A 19,439-nucleotide genomic window follows, 5' to 3' on the forward strand; every position below is an offset into this window, starting at 1 on the left:
CTACTTATTCAAAGAAAATACTAGTTGTATTACAAATAGTAGTTGTATTACATTATTCGTAAGCCATTAAATAATACTGAATATTCAATTTCAGTTGGAGTCCTATTGGTGGAACCGGGTAACTGAAGTCGAGGACAATTGCAGGAATTAGACAAGCCTGGAAACCATTTACTCCAAGGAATTGCCTGAGTTATCTTCTTGAGCAAGTACTTGTAAGCTCTTGTTAGAGAGACATAGAGGGGAAGATATGATATTGCGAAGATACCGACTGGAAGGAATGAAAGGGAATATAGTACAATTTTCGTCTAGCTTTGTTTACTATGTATAATGACAACGATTGTTGCAGCAAATGCTATCATCATCATCGATACAGAGAGAAACAGAAATGTGATTCCAAGCATCAGCTTATTAGGAAGAGAATGCCTAAAATCATCCAAACGATATGGGGATGTGAGGATTGAAAGAAATATAACCACTGAAGTCAAAGCGCTTGCAAGGGAGAGCACATCAGCTGCTGTGAAAACCACAAAGAAAGGTTGATAGAGAAGGACAGGGACCCCAGTACTCTGATTTGGACCTCCTGGTATTGTGTAGGCTGCGGCAAAGGCAACTGTTGCAATCAGAACTGCCACGATGGAGCATCCCTCTGCTGTCTTCTTGAGCCATTCTTTGGCTTCATTTCGGAGATCTTTGTAGGTATTTGCAAATAAGCCTTCAGCAGTCTGCTTCTCATTGTTTCGATGATCAATAAAATGGGCTTTTGTGACCGCCTTCACGCGCTGCACACAAAAGTACATACATAACAACCATGGACAGAGCCAGCTTTTAATTTGAAGAGGAACTAAGGGCCAATTTTATTTTATTTTTTGGAGGGACCAATTAACAAAAAAATATCTTAAATTTTTTTTTTTTTACCTTAAATTTTTTTTTTGCCTTAATTTTTTTTTTCTTGTAATTTGGGGGGATGAGGGCCATTCTCAGTTTCCTCCTATATCCGTTCCTGATAACAGCCATATTAATAATTTTCCCGAAGAGGATAAGGATTGTAGATTCTAAAATTATGTGAATTTAAGTTCCTCTTTGTAATTGAACAACTTGAAAAATGTTAAAAATATGGCATGCTACCAAAAAAAAAAAAAAAATTGAGTATATTTTCATCAATTTTGTGTTTTATATTGTAGAAAAGCTTTGAGTGAAAAGCTGTTTTTGGTTTTATGAATGAAGAAAAAATATGCCTTTTAGGAGGAACATTATCGTAATATATGCTAGTTAACAGATGCAAATGGAGTTGCTAAAAAAATAAAGAAGTGCAAGCACCTCAAACCAAATCAGCTCGTCTTGCAATTCAAATGCAGGGCCACGTAACTTCTCAGGTACATAATCCTCTCTTTTTATTCCAACCATATGTAGAATAGTGTTTCCTTTGTTGTCAATCCTTCGTACCATCCACCTCATTACTACTTCCATGTTCGACACAAGTTCGGAAACCTCCAACTGGCTGTACTTGATAGCCACATGCAATATAGTCCGCTTTTTGTTATCTATGTGCTCTACTGCCTGAGGGTATATTTTCAGTATTTCTTTGACGATTTCTACGCAGCCTGACTTTGTTGCTAGAAACAATGGCGTACTTCCTCCCATTTTCACCTGTTTAAGAGAATTAGAAGAGGACAGCTATTCTCCACTACCTTCTTTCTCAGTAGACGAAAAATCATCAGAACTACTAGGACCGTATTTGTGCGGCTTCGTCTTACTCAGGTCAATTGCAGAACTAGTCTGCTCCCATGAGGTATCTTTTTTCACTAAGAACTTGGCAAGCTTCAAAGCTGATTCAATATTGTTTAACTTTTCCTTCCGTCGAACATCATCTCCCCTGCCCGAACTACAATACATTTTGACTTTTTGTTGGCTGGATTTTCCAGCAAGACACACTCCAAGGGCACTAGATTAAACAAGGGAAACACAAGAGAATAAGAAGATTAACTTGCTGCAGAAATTCTGCAGAAAATGAGTAAAAAACCAGAAGAAAAACAGGGGAGAGGATGAGCTGTTTTTTGAAGAGAGCTTCTAGCTCTTTTTTGCGGTTCTATTTTTTCTTCTTCTTACATTACAACTTTTCTGCAGCTACACAATACAAAAGACAAGAGAAACCTTTTAGAAAAGTAAGTTCTAGAACCACACGTGGCTTCACAACAAACACACATTTTCACCTACTACAAACTAGAGTTTAATAAACACAACCAAAGATAAAAGTTGACAAGTGAAAGCACATTAGTTTGTAACATTCTCCCCCTTAATATGCTGCTTTTGAACTCCCAATGCTTCTCTCAGTTGCTGGAATTTCTCCTTTGGCAATGCTTTGGTGAAAATGTTAGCTACTTGCTCGTCTGACTTGCAAAATTTCAGCTCCACTTCACCTTCTTTAATTGCTTCTCTAATAAAATGATGCTTGATTGCAATATGTCTGGTCCTGCTATGGTAAACTGGATTCTTTGCCATTGCTATGGCTGATTTGTTGTCACAATGCAAGTGTGCAGCCTCTTCTTGCCTCTCACCAATATCTTCAAGTATTCTTCTCAACCAAATTGCTTGAGATGTGGCTAATGCTGCTGAAACATATTCAACCTCTGCTGAAGATTGAGCAACTGATTGTTGCTTCTTTGAGGACCAAGAAAACACACCTGATCCAAGTGAAAAAGCATAACCTGAGGTGCTTTTCATATCATTAACACAGCCACCCCAATCACTATCACAAAAGCCAAGCAACTTCACCATGGAATTTCTGCAATACCTTATTCCATAACTTGTGGTGCCTTGAATGTATCTAAGCACCCTTTTTGCTGCTGCAAAATGAAAATGGCTTGGAGAATGCATGAACCTTGATAGCAAACTTGCTGCAAACATAACATCAGGCCTTGTAGCGGTGAGATATAGCAAGTTTCCAACCAAACTTCTATAGAGAGTAGCATCCACCTTTTTTCCTCCATCTTCCTTCTTTAATTTTTCATTTAATGCAAGTGGTGTAGTGATGTAGACCGAATTGTATGGGACTTCATGAAGAAGACGGGAATGGATAAGTGTGTGAAGACGCCCCAGAAGATGGTGACACGATCCCAGACTCGCGCAGCTAAAGGAGTAGTCCCTGGAACTGCGATCGATCGCACCCTGATTGCGATCGAGCGCAGGTCCCCTGTTTTGGAGAAAGGAGTTCCTGGAACTGCGACCGATGGCCCCTGTTTCGGCGATCGATCACATGATTGAGCGCACCTCGTCTCTGGAAGTGCGATCGATCGCAAGTTTACCTGCGATCGAGCGCACTCGGGGCACCTATGTTACTTTTCCGCATTTATTTCGCTGTAAAATGACTTTCTTTCCTTGTTTTGTTGGGATTAGGGTTTTGAAAGTCCCTATTCCGTATTTTAGTAGTATTAGGAGTATTGGAGGCTATAAATACATGCTTATAGCCTCTAGCAACTCAGTTTATGATTATTATTTGGTTTTCTCAATAAGAATATTCAGAGTTGAGTTTCTTCATCACTTTTCCCTTAAATTCATAGATAGCATCTATTGGTTTGAGAAGGTTTCTTTGATTCTTGTGATAGCCTCACAATCTTAGAAATATTTATCCCTTCTACTTGCTGTTTTCTTGTTCATTACTATCCATCACTGCATCAGTTGGTATCAGAGCCCAAGTTTCTTTCCATGGCACCAAACACAAGAGGAGGAAGGGGTAATCGCTATGCAAATTTGGAGAACGTGTATGAACATGAAGAATCAGTTCGTGGAGAACAAGCGGCGGCACAATGGCAACTTATGGAGGACACAATCACAGAATTGAGGGCGCAACTTGCAGCCGCCAATACTCAATTGGCCAATCCGGAGTTCCACCGTGAGCGTCGCCACCAACCCTCACCGCACGGCTCGGATGGGGAAGACGAACAAGGTACGGAGAATGAAGCTGGGAACCCTTTCGCAAGGCGCCGAGTACATGGCCATCAACCTCATGTACAGGCCCATGCCAATCGATGGGAGAGCGGTTTCAAACTCGATATTTCAGAATTCCACGGGGGTCTTCAACCCGAGGAATTTTTGGATTGGGTAGCGGCAGTTGGAGAGATTCTTGATTTCAAGGGGGTGCCCGAGGATCGATGAGTTTCTTCGGTCGCAACCAAGTTCGGAGGGAGAGCAGCGGCATGGTGGCAACAATTGAAGCAATCAAGAGAGCGGCAAGGCAAGAAGAAAATCGACAGGTGGGAGAAACTGTTGAAGCATATGCGACCGGCCTCTTTACCATACAATTACACCCGAACCATGTATCAAAAGCTGCAAAATTTGAGCCAAGGTTCGAAGTCCGTGGATGAATATACGAAAGAATTTTACAGGTACCTCACTCGTGTGGATCTAGCCGAAACAAACGACCAATTAGTGTCACGATTAGGGCCGGCAATTTTGACACGACCCGCGAATCCGACACGAACACGACACGAAAAAATAGGTATTGGGTTTGGGCTAATGGGGTTCGGGTCGTAATCGGGTCTACCCGATTAAGACCCGAAAATTTCGTGTCTCCCGCCAGACCCGAAAATTTCTGGACCCGCTGACCCGGTTTTTTTTCTTGGTTTTTTTCTGGACCCGGCAGTAGCTCACGCACGACTCTCACCTCACGTCAATTTTTTTTTTTTTTTTTTTTAACAACGTCAGTTTACTTACTTAGTTACTTTACTGAGTTTACTTACTTAGAAGACCAAGACCCTTATAACTATTCTATTATATTACACATTTTGATAAATGTATTTACACAATTAAATAAGGGTCTTGGTCTTCTATGGCTCTCATGGAATTCAAAAATATTGAGTCTTGGCCCAGGGTTGGATGCTAAAAAAAATGTCTGAGAATTTGTATCTTTGTTCAAATTAATTTTTTAACACTTTTGTTACATGTGGGACTAAATTATAAGTGGACTATTTTAATAAATGAACTTACTTGTTTTAACTTTTAATTTTTAAGTTTAGGTGAAATTATGAGTTTAGTAATTTATTTTGGTGTACAATTTGTCAATTACGGTCACTTTCCAATTTTTTTTTTTTCTTATCCTTTATTAAAGCCTTTAATCTCTTAGAACTCAATTTTTTGCATTGACTATATTGATGTATTAGTATTATTATTACAATTTTGAATTTTAATTTTTTTTTAAAAAAAATTTATAGTTTAGGGTAATCGGGTCGTGTCGGGTCGTGTCTACCCTTTTATACCCGGTTATTTTAAACGGGTAAAACGGGTCGTGTCGGGTTACCCGGTTATTTTCGTGTCATAATCGTGTCAAACCCGATTACCCGTTTAGCTAAACGGGTCGTGTTTGGGTATAGGCTAATCGTGTAACGGGTACCCGTGGGTCATAATTGGGTCGTGTATGGGTACCCATTTTGCCACCCCTAGTCACGATACATTGGAGGTTTGCGCCAACAAATTCAGGATTCCCTAAACCTTTTGATCCCCCTAATGTGTCCGAGGCCCATCAAAGGGCACTATTACTAGAAAGGACGGCATCTAGAGGGTCCTTTGGAGGATTTGGTCGAGGGACCGGGGGCAGCACAAACCGATCAAGTGGGCCTTTCACGGCGCGCAACACCACTCCCACCCTAAACCAAGGCCGCACCCCAACCACCATGGGGCCACCGACTCAAGCTGCAACATCCAGCGGGCCTAAATGTTTTAAGAGTGGCGAACAGGGCCACCGGATGGCGGATTGCCGCAAAGGAGAAAGGTATGGTAAGGGGCTACTCATTGACTCGGGAGACACCTTCGGAGAACAAAGAGAGGAGGATGAGCATGAAGTGGTGTTCGACGACTATGGTGGGGTGGATGAAGAATTTGTTACCGGGGATGACAGCCCTTTATTAATGCTTAGAAGGGTGTGTTTTACACCCCGGAAGGCGGAGAGCGACGATGGCCAACGCCATAATTTGTTTTAGACAATATGTACAATCGGGGGCAAAGGGTGCAAGCTTGTCATTGATGGGGGCAGTTGTGAGAACGTAGTAGCGGAGGAAGCGGTTCGGAAATTGGGCCTTGGGACCTAGAAACACCCGGCACTGTATCACTTGGAGTGGCTTAAGAAAGGAAACAAGGTAATAGTATCCAAACGTTGCCTTGTGAATTTTTCAATTGGGAATAAGTATAAAGATGAAACATGGTGTGATGTGGTGGCCATGGATGCATGTCATTTATTACTCGAACGGCCATGGCAATATGATCGGGGTGCTCATAATGCCAGGAGGAAGAATACCTATAATTTTTTGGTGGATAATGTCAAACTTACTCTCCTTCCAAACCCAAAAGAAGATTCCAAACCTTCTCAAGGGGCGGGTCAAACATTGCTAGCTAAGCATGAGTTCATTAAGGAGATGCTCGCTTCGGATTGTGTATATCTATTATATAGCAAGGAGTGTGGCTCTACGGAGGTAGTTCCGGCTGCGGTCACGGGTTTGTTAGAAGAATTTTCAGATGTGTTCCCGGTAGAGTTACCCAAGGAGCTCCCACCCGTTTGTGACCTTTAACACCAAATCGACTTGGTGCCCGGTTCTAGTCTTCCCAACCGCCCACATTACCGCATGAGTCCTAAGGAGCATGAAGAATTGAGGCGACAAGTGGAAGAACTTCTCGTCAAAGGGCATATTCGGGGGGGCTTAAGTCCATGTGCAGTCCCCGCTTTACTCACGCCTAAGAAGGATGGAACATGGAGGATGTGCGTAGATAGCCGAGCCATCAACAAAATCACCGTGCGGTACCGATTTCCTATCCCTCGTTTGGATGACTTATTGGATCAATTGAGTGGAGCAAGGGTTTTCACAAAGCTGGATTTGAAAAGTGGGTACCACCAAATTCGGGTGCGGGTTGGTGATGAATGGAAGACCGCGTTCAAAATGCGCGAAGGCTTCTATGAATGATTGGTGATGCCGTTTGGGTTGTCCAATGCTCTTAGCACCTTCATGAGGGTGATGAACCAAGCATTCCGCCCCTTCATTGGGAAATTTGTAGTCGTCTACTTTGATGACATCCTCATATATAGCTCCACCGCGGAGGAACACATTCGACATATACGGGAGGTCCTCGATGTGTTGCGCAGAGGAAAATTTTATGCGGCACCGGCTAAGTGTTCTTTCATGGCCGATTCGGTTCTTTTCCTTGGCTACGTGGTGTCCAAAGATGGGTTGGGGGTGGATGAGTCAAAGGTTGCAACAGTTCGGGATTGGCCTCTCCCAACGACACTACATGATCAGGTACGTAGCTTCCATGGGTTAGTATCTTTTTATCGGCGTTTTATTCAAAATTTTAGTACCATCTTGGAGCCTCTTACGGAGTGTATGAAGGCGGGAAAATTTGTGTGGAGTGACGCTGCCACTAACGCCTTCGAGTTGATCAAGGTAAAATTGACTACAACTCCATTATTAGTCCTTCCGGACTTTGACTTACCCTTTGAGTTACATTGTGATGCCTCAAAGCTCGGTATTGAGGCGGTACTCAGCCAATGGGGCAAGCCTGTGGCTTATTTCAGTGAGAAATTGAAGAATGCACAACTTAATTATAGCACATATGATATTGAATTTTATGCATTGGTGCAAGCACTGAAACATTGGAGCTCATACCTCGCCTACAACGACTTCATCTTGTATTCGGATCATGATGCCCTCAAACACCTTCATAGTCAAGATAAGTTGTCATCTCGACATGCTAAATGGGCCGCCTTTGTCCAACAATTCTCATTTACAATCAAACACAAGTCGAGAACTTTGAACAAAATGGCCGATGCCCTCAACCGGAAATCATCTCTGTTGACCACCATGAGTTCAGAGGTAATAGGCTTTGACTTATTGAAATATTCTTTGTCTATTGATCCGTTTTTTGGTCCTATTGTTGGAGAGGTCTCCTCAGGGGTAAGAGACGACTTTGGTTTGTACAATGGGTTCCTTTTCAAAGGTACTCAACTGTGCATTCCTGAGGGCAGCCTGCGATTGAAGATTATCCAAGAACTCCACAATGAGGGGCACATGGGGCGGGATAAAACACTACAACTGGTGGCGGACCAGTTCCTTTGGCCGAGCATGAGGAAAGAGGTGGAAAGATTGGTGAAAAATTGCCGAATTTGTCACGTGTCCAAGGGGTCGGCTACCGATGCTGGCTTGTATATGCCCCTTCCCATTCCAGAGGGGCCGTGGACCAATGTGAGCATGGACTTCATGTTGGGCTTACCAAAGACCCAAAGAGGTAACGACTCTATCTTTGTGGTTGTTGAACGATTCTCTAAAATGGTGCATTTCATTGCTTGTAAGAAGACAGCCGATGCGGTACATGTGGCACAATTGTATTTTCGAGAGGTCTACCGCCTACATGGGCTACCATTGTCCATTGTTTCTGACCGAGACACGCGGTCCCTTAGCCACTTTTGGCGATGTTTGTGGCAATTGTCTCGTACTAAGCTTGACTTCAGCAGCGCTTACCATCCACAGACGGATGGGCAAACAGAGGTAGTCAACCGCTCACTGGGAGCCTTACTTCGGAGCTTGGTAGGGGAGCACCTCACGTCGTGGGACCAGAAATTGTTCCAAGCCAAGTTCGCCTACAACCGTTCCACTAACCGGAGTACCGGCCTTAGCCCGTTCACCATCATTTATGGGAGTAATCCTCGTGCCCCATTGGATTTGGCGCCTATTCCGGATTTGAAGCGACCTCATGGTAAGGCCGAAGATTTAGTAGCCCAGATCAAAGAAGGTCACCAGTTCACTATTCAAAATTTACAAGCCTCCACAGCAAAGTATAAGGCGGATGCGGATAAGAAGCGCTGGGCTGTAGAATTTGAGGAGGGAGATTTTGTGTGGGCCGTGTTGACTAAAGATAGGTTTCCGGTGGGAGAATACAACAAGTTGGCTGCTCGCAAGATTGGTCAGGTCGAGGTTGTCGAGAAAATCAATTCCAATGCTTATCGCTTGAAGTTGCCTAGCCATATTAAGACGTCTGATGTCTTTAATGTCAAACACCTTGTCCCGTTCACTAAAGATTCTTTGGACGAGGATACAAATTCGAGGGCGAATTCTCTCCAACCTGGGGAAGATGATGTAGACCGAATTGTATGGGACTTCATGAAGAAGACGGGAATGGATAAGTGTGTGAAGACGCCCCAGAAGATGGTGACACGATCCCAGACTCGCGCAGCTAAAGGAGTAGTCCCTGGAACTGCGATCGATCGCACCCTGATTGCGATCGAGCGCAGGTCCCCTGTTTTGGAGAAAGGAGTTCCTGGAACTGCGACCGATGGCCCCTGTTTCGGCGATCGATCACATGATTGAGCGCACCTCGTCTCTGAAAGTGCGATCGATCGCAAGTTTACCTGCGATCGAGCGCACTCGGGGCGCCTATGTTACTTTTCCGCATTTATTTCGCTGTAAAACGACTTTCTTTCCTTGTTTTGTTGGGATTAAGGTTTTGAAAGTCCTTATTCCGTATTTTTGTAGTATTAGGAGTATTGGAGGCTATAAATACATGCTTATAGCCTCTAGCAACTCAGTTTATGATTATTATTTGGTTTTCTCAATAAGAATACTCAGAGTTGAGTTTCTTCATCACTTTTCCCTTAAATTCATAGATAGCATCTATTGGTTTGAGAAGGTTTCTTTGATTCTTGTGATAGCCTCACAATCTTAGAAATATTTATCCATTCTACTTGCTGTTTTCTTATTCATTACTATCTATCACTGCATCAAGTAGCCATTGGTTTGCAACCAACCATTCTAAATTTTCTCAGAATTTTTTCAGCATACATTCTTTGTGAAATGAACACCTCTTCTTTGTCTTGATAAACTTCAATACCAAGAAAGTAATGTAGCAGCCCCATATCACTCATCTCATACTTGTTCACCATATCTTTCTTGAATTCTTCAATCATTTTAGCATTGCTTCCGGTTAATATCAAATCATCAACATATAATGCAACAATAAGCAAATCAACATTACCTTGATGCTTTACATACAAGGTTGGCTCACTCTTGCTCCTTTTGAAACCACTTTCATTGAAGTAATTGTCGATATGGCTATACCATGCTCTAGGAGCTTGTTTTTGCCCATACAAAGCTTTTCTTAGCTTATATACTTTCTCTTCTTCACCTTGGATGACAAATCCTTGAGGTTGTTCAACATACACCTCTTCTTTCAACGCTCCATTCAAGAAGGCTGATTTGACATCAAGTTGGTACAATAACCAACCCTTTTGAGCTACTAAAGAAATTAAAGCTCTCACTGTATCCAAGCGAGCTACTGGGGCAAAAGTTTCATGAAAATCAACTTCGGGCTACTCTGAGTATCCTTTTGCAACTAGCCTTGCTTTGTTTCTTTGAACCGACCCATCTACATTATACTTCACTTTGTACATCCATTTCACACCAATGATTTCTTTGTCTTGAGGCCTATCAACCAACTTCCATGTTCTGTTTTTTTCAATAACTTCAATTTCATCTTCCATAGCTTTTCTCCAACTCTCTTCTTTCATTGCTTCTTCAAAGTTTTCAGGTTCAACAACACAAAAGTTGCACCTTGCATAAATATCATCCAAATTCCTCAATCTCATTGGACTTGAGCTTGGAGAAGTTGAGCTTGAGCTTGGAGATGATGGTGAGCTTGGTGATGGAGTCGAACTTGATGATGGGTGAGTGCTATCATCATTACTTGCACTTCCTTGGGCTGGACTTTGCTGTAAAACAGTCACCGGAACCAATTGTTATTCAACTTGGCCTTGCTCCCAATTCCATTTAGCTTTCTCATCAAATAAGACATCTCGGCTGATGATTACTTTGTTGGTTTTCAAGTTGTATAGCTTATAGCCCTTTGACATTGAGCTATAGCCAACAAATATACACTTCTCACTTGTCTCATCCAGCTTGTATCTTTTCTCCTTTGGAATTTGAGCATAACAAATACAATCAAACACTTTGAGATGCTTGATTGATGGCTTTCTTCCACTCCAAGCTTCAAATGGTGTTTTATCCCACATGGCCTTGGTTGGACATCTATTCATCAAATAAACAGCTGTGTATACAGCTTCAGCCCAAAATGCTTTTGGTAAGCCTTTTTCATGCAACATAGACTTGGCCATCTCCATGACAGTTTGATTCTTCCTCTCGGATACCCCATTTTGTTGTGGAGTATAAGAGACTGTCAACTGCCTCTCCACACCTTCATCTTCACAGAATTTATGAAATTGATTTGAAGTATATTCCTTCCCTCTATCACTTCTCAAGACTTTAATAAAACAACCACTTTGCTTTTCAACAAGGCATTTAAACTTTTTAAAGATATTAAACACTTCAGATTTTTGTCTCATGAAATAAACCCAAGTCATGCGACTATAATCATCAATAAAGAGAATGAAATACCTGTTTTGAGAATGAGAAGGAGTTTGCATAGGCCCACAAACGTCAGTATGCACCAACTCTAGCATCTTCTTAGCCCTCCATGCTACTCCTTTGGAAAATGGTTGTCGATGATGCTTCCCAAGAGCACAACCTTCACAAACTTCATTCTTTTCATTAATAATAGGAAGCCTTTGCACCATATTTTTCTGATGTAGTAGCTTGAGACTTTGAAAATTCAGATGACCAAATCTTTTATGCCACAACCATGATTCATCAATTACACTAGCTTTTAAAGCCCTGTCTTTTGCATATTTGAAAGTGAGTGGAAAACTTCTATTTGGAGCCATTTTAACTTCAGCCACAACCAATTTTTCTCTTCCTTCATCATAAACTGTACAAGTACGGCCTTCAAAATGAAGAACATAATCATGCTCCATAAGTTGTCCAATGCTAAGCAAGTTTTGATCAAGCTCCGGAACAAATAAAACTTCACGAATTTTCTTCAGCCCTCTCTTGGTTTCAACTCCAACATTGCCTTTCCCTTTAACATCTACCACAGCACCATTTCCCATCTTCACTTTAGAATGGAATGAAGTGTCTATGTCAAGGAAAATTTCCTTCTCCGGTGTCATGTGATTGCTACAGCCACTATCTAAGAACCATGTATCATTTTTCTTCTCGAAAACATGTTGACATGCATAGAACAAGTTCCCTTCACTTTCTTTCTCCTCGGTGAAATTAGCTTGTTGATTATTCTTCAAGAATCTATAATCCTTTTGCAAGTGGCCAAACTTTTTGCAATTAAAACATTGAGGCTTTCCTTTGAACCAACAATCTTTTTCAACATGACTACTCTTCTTGCAAATATTACATCTTTGTGAAGACCCTTCCACACTTGGTTTTCTTTCATAGCTACCTCTACCTCTTCTTCTTGGACTTCTTCCTCTTACTCTTGCTCTAAAACTTCCACCTCCTCTAGTTGAGTCCCCTTCACCTTGTTCATGACTTAATGCTCTTTTTTCATAATTTTTTGAATTAACAGTGAGCTTAGATTGAAATGCTCTCTCTATTGACTTTTCGGAGTGTCGTTCCAACCTTTGCTCATGAGCTTTCAATGAACCCAACAACTCTTGGACACCTAAACTAGAGAGGTCTTTTGTTTCTTCAATTACAGCCACCACAAAATCAAATTTTTCATGCAAGCTTATCAATATTTTTTCCACAATTCTACTATCAATCATATTTTCACCATAAGCTTTCATTTGATTTACCAACTCCAAAAATCTAGTGGAATAATCTTTCACACTTTCATTTTCTTTCATTCTCATATTTTCAAAATCTCTTCTAAGAGTTTGGAGTTTGATGGCTCTTACCTTTTTATCTCCTTGAAATTCTTCTTGGAGAATATCCCAAGCCTCCTTAGCTCTTGTTGCTCCCATAATTTTTTGAAAAATAGTTTCTGAAACTCCCCTTTGAATCATCCCAAGAGCTCCTGCATCTTTGCTTTTATTCTCCTTCAATTCCTTTTTTTGAGCTTCGGTCAAGGTTGATGTAGATTCAGGAATTTCATATCCTGATTCTACCATCTCCCATAAATCTATGGAGACAAACAAAGTCTTCATCTTTATAGACCAGAAATCATAATTTTCACCAGAGAAAATCGGTACCTGGACATTGCTCCAATTCATGCTTGTGCTGGCCATGTATTCTCCTTCAACTTTTCCTCTTCTTTCTCTTCAAATTTCTGCCCAAAGCTCTTCTTAGAACCAAGCTCTGATACCAAATTCTGTTGGCTGGATTTTTCAGCAAGACACACTTCAAGGGCACTAGATTAAACAAGGGAAACACAAGAGAATAAGAAGATCAACTTGCTGCAGAAATTCTGCAGAAAATGAGTAAAAAACCAGAAGAAAAACAGGGGAGAGGATGAGCTGTTTTTTGAAGAGAGCTTCTAGCTCTTTTTTCGGTTCTATTTTTTCTTCTTCTTACATTACAACTTTTCTGCAGCTACACAATACAAAAGACAAGAGAAACCTTTTACAAAAGTAAGTTCTAGAACCACACGTAGCTTCACAACAAACACACATTTTCACCTACTACAAACTAGAGTTTAATAAACACAACCAAAGATAAAAGTTGACAAGTCAAAGCACATTAGTTTGTAACACTTTTGAAGCCTATAAGTTAGTAGTTGTTGATACACTACACAAACACAATTTGCTACTACACAGTTCACTTTGTCATGATTTTATTTTATTGTATTTAATATTATACATGATATCAAATCATTTAAAAAAATTTAAATGACATGTCAAAGTATTTATTTGTCAAAATAAAATGATTAATTTTTTTTTTTCCTTTTAAAAATACAAGCTAGTTATATGTTATGAGAAGATGAAGCAAAAGAAAAGGGAAACATGCACTAGTAATATTCAAGTAGCTAGGGAGACTTGATCATGCATACCAGAACTCGAAATTCTGTTGAGGAGACCGCGTCTGCGCACAGCTTCAAAAGATGAAGGGTTGCATGAGAGAAGCTGAAGTGCGGTCATACCATCTTCGTCTGTTTCATCAATTATATGTCCGAATTGTTTAGCTATTTCCAGAGCCAAACCTATTTAGGCATTTTTTTTTTTTAATAAAAATCATACACAAATTGAAACAAACAAATGAAAAATTCACATAAATAGAAATAGGACTAACCGAAGTGGTGAGCAAGGATGGCGATGTGAAGAATAGTGGTCTTGTCATTCCTCTGAATAAATGGTTGCTGGCTGGCTTCATCATCTCTCGATATTTTATCTGCCAGAAAGTTGAAGATGTCAGTCTTGCCATAGCGGGCTGCCCGAAAGAGTGCGGTTTCTCCAAGTTTGTTGGTCTTGCTCAACAACTCCGGGTCTTTCTCCAACATCTTCTTCGCTATCTCGACCGAGTTGTCTTGGTCGAGAGTAGCTGCCTCGTGAAGCATAGTGTTGCCAGTATTGTTTGGGCAGGTGATTATGTGGAGAAGGTGGTGAGGCAAGGCATCGAGAAGACTGAGTACCAGGTTACCTTGTTTGGCGTAAGTGGCCTTGTGGAGCACTGTGTCGTTGTGTATGGTTAGTATGTGCAATGAATGGTCATCAATACCTTCACATAGTCGTATCACCTTGTCAGCCTCTTCGTTCAGCAGAGCTCTGTACAGCTCTCCGTTTAATTCATGATCTTTAGCGACATCCTTGGAAGCCATGATGATCAGTTGAAGCGTTAAAGAGAGTGAAAGTAAAGGGATTCATATATTGGATCCAATCGGCTAGCTAGCTAGGAATTTATGCTCAGAAAAGAAGAAGAGAAAAGGCTAAGAATCTATTCTTTTGGAAAACAGAAAAGATTCATGATATAGATAATTGGGCCAAACTTCATATATTAATTTCCCAATATATAGTCCTCTCTAGAGTGTTAAAGAACAACGATTTTTTTTTTTTTTAGAAGTTAGACAAGAATTTTCACTTTAAGAACATTAGAGATTGGTGATTGCCGAACGCATGCACTTCAAAAGTATATCATAAGCACGTGGAACATGCTAAGACGAAACGATTGTTTTTTTCTTCTTCTTAAATTTTGCGTTGTACAATACTTTGCACCAATCATTTATAAGCTGGCTTTGTTGAATTAATCGACTGATAAAATCTAATCTATAAACTGTACGTACGTACTGCATTATAATTGTACGTACATTAATGTATTCTCAGGCTATCTAATTTACACAACCCCACTCGATCTCTCGCATATACTTACATGACAAGTGTCGTTTGGTTGGCAGCTCCTGCACATCTCTTATTTATTTATTCTTTCTTCTGTTTTTTTGTTGTTTAATCCGTATTGTTAACAGCCGTTCTTTACACTAAAATGTGATACTCTGACTGTGGAGTTCAAAGAGTCAAAGGAATAAAATTAATCCTGTTACTCTGTTAGTGGAAAACTGGTTATTCAAGGTGATGATGCCTCAAAGTTATTGACTGACGTCTGAAATTCGAAAGGAATTGGAATATGTAGCTAGGGTAAGCATAAACTAACTAATGAAGTCGATGGATCGAACCCCATTATTATAAGCATAAAATAAAGTTTAGCTGAGATGCTAATTTTTGGGAGCTAGACAGTTCCCAACTTTATTTTAGGATTTAATTTGGTCATAGAAGAATAAGCTAGATGTTATTCGATGGACAATAATTAAAGACGTATCTGCTTACTCAGACCAATTCATGATGTTGTGCCATGCATGTCAAACATATATACAGACCTTGTAAAGGCTATTAAAAATGTTTGTGATTTTGACATCTTCTAAGAAATGCATGTAAGTTTATTGGATAAGATTAGAGAAATTTTGACTAGCTCAATTTGGAAGAAAACTTCATTCCATATATTGTAAATATAACGGATCACTTGAAATGCCATAGAATTAACAAATGTATTTGGTATAAGGCAACCCAGCAAAACAATAAAAAATTGGATTAAAAAACAAGAAGATGCACTAAAAAAAAAAACAAACAAACAAACTCAAATAAGTGGCGATTTAATACATTTTTTAGTACTCCCTAATGTTATTTCAAGGATTATCAACTAAAGTGATTCCTCTGAAAATTTTTATTGGTAATATTTAATTCATAGTACTTTCAATACAGTACTGCAAGATATTATTTAAGACCCATACATGGTAGACTTAACTTATCAACATATCAATCACACACTGTTTTCACATGCTAACTGATAGATTAATTACATACATGGCTGTAGCAATACTATTCACTAATTCAACACACACAGATCAAAGTGATTACAGTCAATTAGGCCTTTCAAACGGAGAAATTTGAGGTCTGTGGTACAGCCCAAGAATGAAAATCTTCTTTCTCTGATTTGTGCTTAGAATGGGTTAGCTGAGCTCGAGGATGATTGGACGAATGAGATAGGCCTGGAAACCATTTAATCCAAGGACTTGCTTGTGCTATCTTCTTGAACAAGTACTTGTAATTTTTTGTGAGAGAGACATAGAGGGGGAGATATAATACTGCGAAGATACCGACTGGAAGCAAAGTAAGGGAATATAGGACAGCTTTCGTCCAACTTTCTTTACTACGTATCACGAGAACGATTGTTGCTGCAAATGCTATCATCATCATACACACAGAGAGAAACAGAAATGTGACGCCAAGCATCACCTTATTAGGAAGCTTATGTCTAAAGTCGTCCAAACGATATGGCGATGTGAGGACTGAAAGCAATATAACCACTGACGTCAGAGCGCATAAAATGGAAAGTACATCAGCTGCAGTGAAAACCACAAAGAAACGGTGATGACGAAGGTTTGGGAAACCAGTCTGATCTTCTGAACCTCCTGGTATTGTGTAGGCTGCAGTAAACGCAACTGTTGAAATGAGAACTGCCACGATGGAGCATCCTTCTGCTATGCGCTTTAACCATGCTTTGGCATCATGTCGTAGATCTTTGTAGGTACTTGCAAATAAGCATTCAGCAGTCTGCTTCAAATTGTTCCGATGATCAATAAAATGGGCTTTTGTAACAGACTTCACGCGCTGCACATACATGAAAGCTAGGCTGAATCTACCTCGCTCTAAAGGATACTATATATTTAAAGGTGAGAAGCAGATGAGATGAGAATAGAGTTACCGCAAACCAAAGCAGCTCCTCTTGCAATTCAAATGCAGGTCCTCGCAGCTTTTCAGGTACATAATCTTCTCTTTTGACTCCAACCATATGCAGAATAGAGTCCCCTTTGTTGTCAATCCTTCGTACCAACCACCTCATTGCTACTTCCATTTTCAACACAAGCTCGAAAACCTCCAACTGGCGGTACTTGATGGCCACATGCAATACAGTCCGCCCTTCGTTATCTATGTGCTCCACTGCCTGAGGGTATATTTCCAGTATTTCTTTGACGATCTCTATGCAGCCTGACTTTGTTGCTAGAAACAATGGTGTAATTCCTCGCTCTTCCACCTCCTGGTTTAGAGACATAGAAGACAACAACCCTTGTCTAATATTACCTTCTTTCTCAGAATTACTGCTACCGTACGGCTTCGTGTTACTCTCAATTGCAGAACTAGTCAATTTCCATGAGGTATCTTTTTTTACTAATAACTTGGCAAGCTCCAATGCTGATTCATTGCTTAACTTTTCCCTCGGTCGAACATCATTATTGCCCCCGCTCCAGCTACAGTACATTTCGACTTTTGAAGGCAAAAAGTAAATAATTGTTGATGTTAATACTGTTGAAATAATAATTAAATAATTAAATTTATTCATTATTATTAATTTAAACTTTTGAAATAATTAATAATTTATCGGATACACTATTACACAAACACAATTTGCTGGAACTAGTAATATATGTAAGTTATGAGAAGATAAAGTAAAAGAAAAGGGAAACACGCACTAGTAATATTCAAGTAGCTAGACTTGATAATACATACCGAAGGTAAAAATTCTCTTGAAGAGTCCCCGTCTGTGCACATTTTTGAAAGCTGAAGGGTTGCATGAGAGAAGCTGAAGAGCGGTCATACCATCTTCGTCTCTTTTATCAATTATATGTCCGAATCGTTCGGCTATTTTCAAAGCCAAACCTGTTTATGCATAGAAATTGAACTAGGAAAATGAAAAATTCACATAAATAGAAATAGATATATACGACTAGCTTTACAAGCGTGGGGACTAAGACTAACCGAAGTGCTGAGAAAGGATGGCGATGTGAAGAATAGTGGTCTTGTCATCTCTCTGAATAAATGGTTGCTGGCTGGCTTCATTATATTCGGAGATTTCCTCAGCCAGAAAGTCGAAGATCTCAGTCTTGCCATAGCGAGCCGCCCGAAAGAGTGGTGTTTCTCCAAGATTGTTGCGTATGCTTAACAATTCTGGGGCTTTCTGTAACATCCTTCTTGCGACACCGACCGAGTTTTCTTGGTGGCGGAGAGTAGCTGCTTCGTGGAGGATAGTGTTGCCGCAGTCATTTTGGCAGGTGATTTTAGAGAGATGATGGGGAGGCAAGGCTTCGAGAAGTCTGAGTACCAAGTTTGCTTGTTTCGAGTAGGTGGCCTTGTGGAGCACTGTGTCGTTGTGTATGGTCAGTATGTGGAACGCATGGTCATCAATACGTTCACAGAGTTCCATCATCTTCTCCTCGTCTTCGTTCAGCAGCGCTTTGTACAGCTCTCCGTTTAATTGATCTTTAGCGATATCCTTCTGATCATCTGCCGTGGAATCCATGGTCATCAGTTGAAGAGTGAACGAGACTGAAAGTAAAGAGACTGATAATTGGGCCAAAACTTCGTAGATTTCTCTATAGTCCTCGAGAATACCGTCAAAAAAAAAAAAAAAAAAAAAAAAAAAAAAAAAGAGAGAAAATTCACTTTGCCACCTTGAAGTTTCAGAAGTTTTTCAATTTCAAACCCCAATGTTTAAAAATTGACAATCTATCCCCTAATGTTTCAAAATTTTTCAATTCTGACCTTCAATTACTAATTTTTGTCTAATTGGATGAAAATTATACCACGTGCGTCTCACGTGGAATTTTGATACCCTTTATTCTAATTTTGTCCTCATTACAACCTATAAAATTACATAATTACACTCATTAAAACCTATGAAATTGAGGGCATCAAAATCACCCTCAATTTCATAGGTTTTAATGAGGGCAAAATTGAAATAGAGTGCATCAAAATCCCACATGAGATGAGATGCAGGTGGTATAATTTTCATCCAATTAGACATAAATTAGTAATGGAGGGTTTGAATTGAAATTTTTTGAAATATTAGGGGAATATATTGTCTATTTTTAAACATTAGAATTTAAATTGAAAAACTCGAAACTTCATAGAGTAAAGTGAATTTAACCCAAAAAAAAAAAAAAAAAAAAACATTGAATGCATGAATAGGTTGTCTAACTTTCAAAGAAAAAATCCCTCAGCCTAATTGAAAGGGCTATTCACACAAATAATTGTCGAACTTTAAAAATAAAAATCCTCCAACGTAGTGGGACCAGAGTTG

General features: G+C 40.0%; 1 protein-coding gene and 1 pseudogene across 1 annotated transcript; both read right to left on the reverse strand.

The window, feature by feature from the left end:
* Positions 1–47: 47 nt before the first annotated feature.
* LOC148589958 (uncharacterized) lies at positions 48–14,634 on the reverse strand (annotated as a pseudogene).
* A 1,368-nt stretch (positions 14,635–16,002) lies between these two features.
* LOC132171598 (uncharacterized) lies at positions 16,003–18,704 on the reverse strand. Its single transcript, XM_059582963.2, has 4 exons — positions 18,119–18,704; positions 17,870–18,019; positions 17,067–17,626; positions 16,003–16,972 (listed from the first exon to the last, which is right to left on the reverse strand). The coding sequence occupies exons 1-4, from the start codon at positions 18,663–18,665 to the stop codon at positions 16,235–16,237; spliced, it is 1,995 nt and encodes a 664-aa protein (XP_059438946.2). The 5' UTR covers positions 18,666–18,704; the 3' UTR covers positions 16,003–16,234.
* Positions 18,705–19,439: the final 735 nt, after the last annotated feature.

Source organism: Corylus avellana, chromosome 1, assembly GCF_965113065.1.
Source record: "Corylus avellana chromosome 1, dhCorAvel1.hap1.2, whole genome shotgun sequence".
Lineage (NCBI taxonomy): Eukaryota > Viridiplantae > Streptophyta > Magnoliopsida > Fagales > Betulaceae > Corylus > Corylus avellana.

Excerpts from the sequence above, each read along its gene's own strand:
- LOC132171598 (XM_059582963.2), bottom strand. The coding sequence starts at position 18,665 with ATGACCATGGATTCCACGGCAGATGATCAGAAGGATATCGCTAAAGAT. Across the intron at positions 17,627-17,869 it reads CAAGAGAATTTTTACCTTCG|TCGAAATGTACTGTAGCTGG; the intron begins GTATGTATTATC and ends TGCCTTCAAAAG. Across the intron at positions 16,973-17,066 it reads AGGAGCTGCTTTGGTTTGCG|CGCGTGAAGTCTGTTACAAA; the intron begins GTAACTCTATTC and ends ATGTATGTGCAG.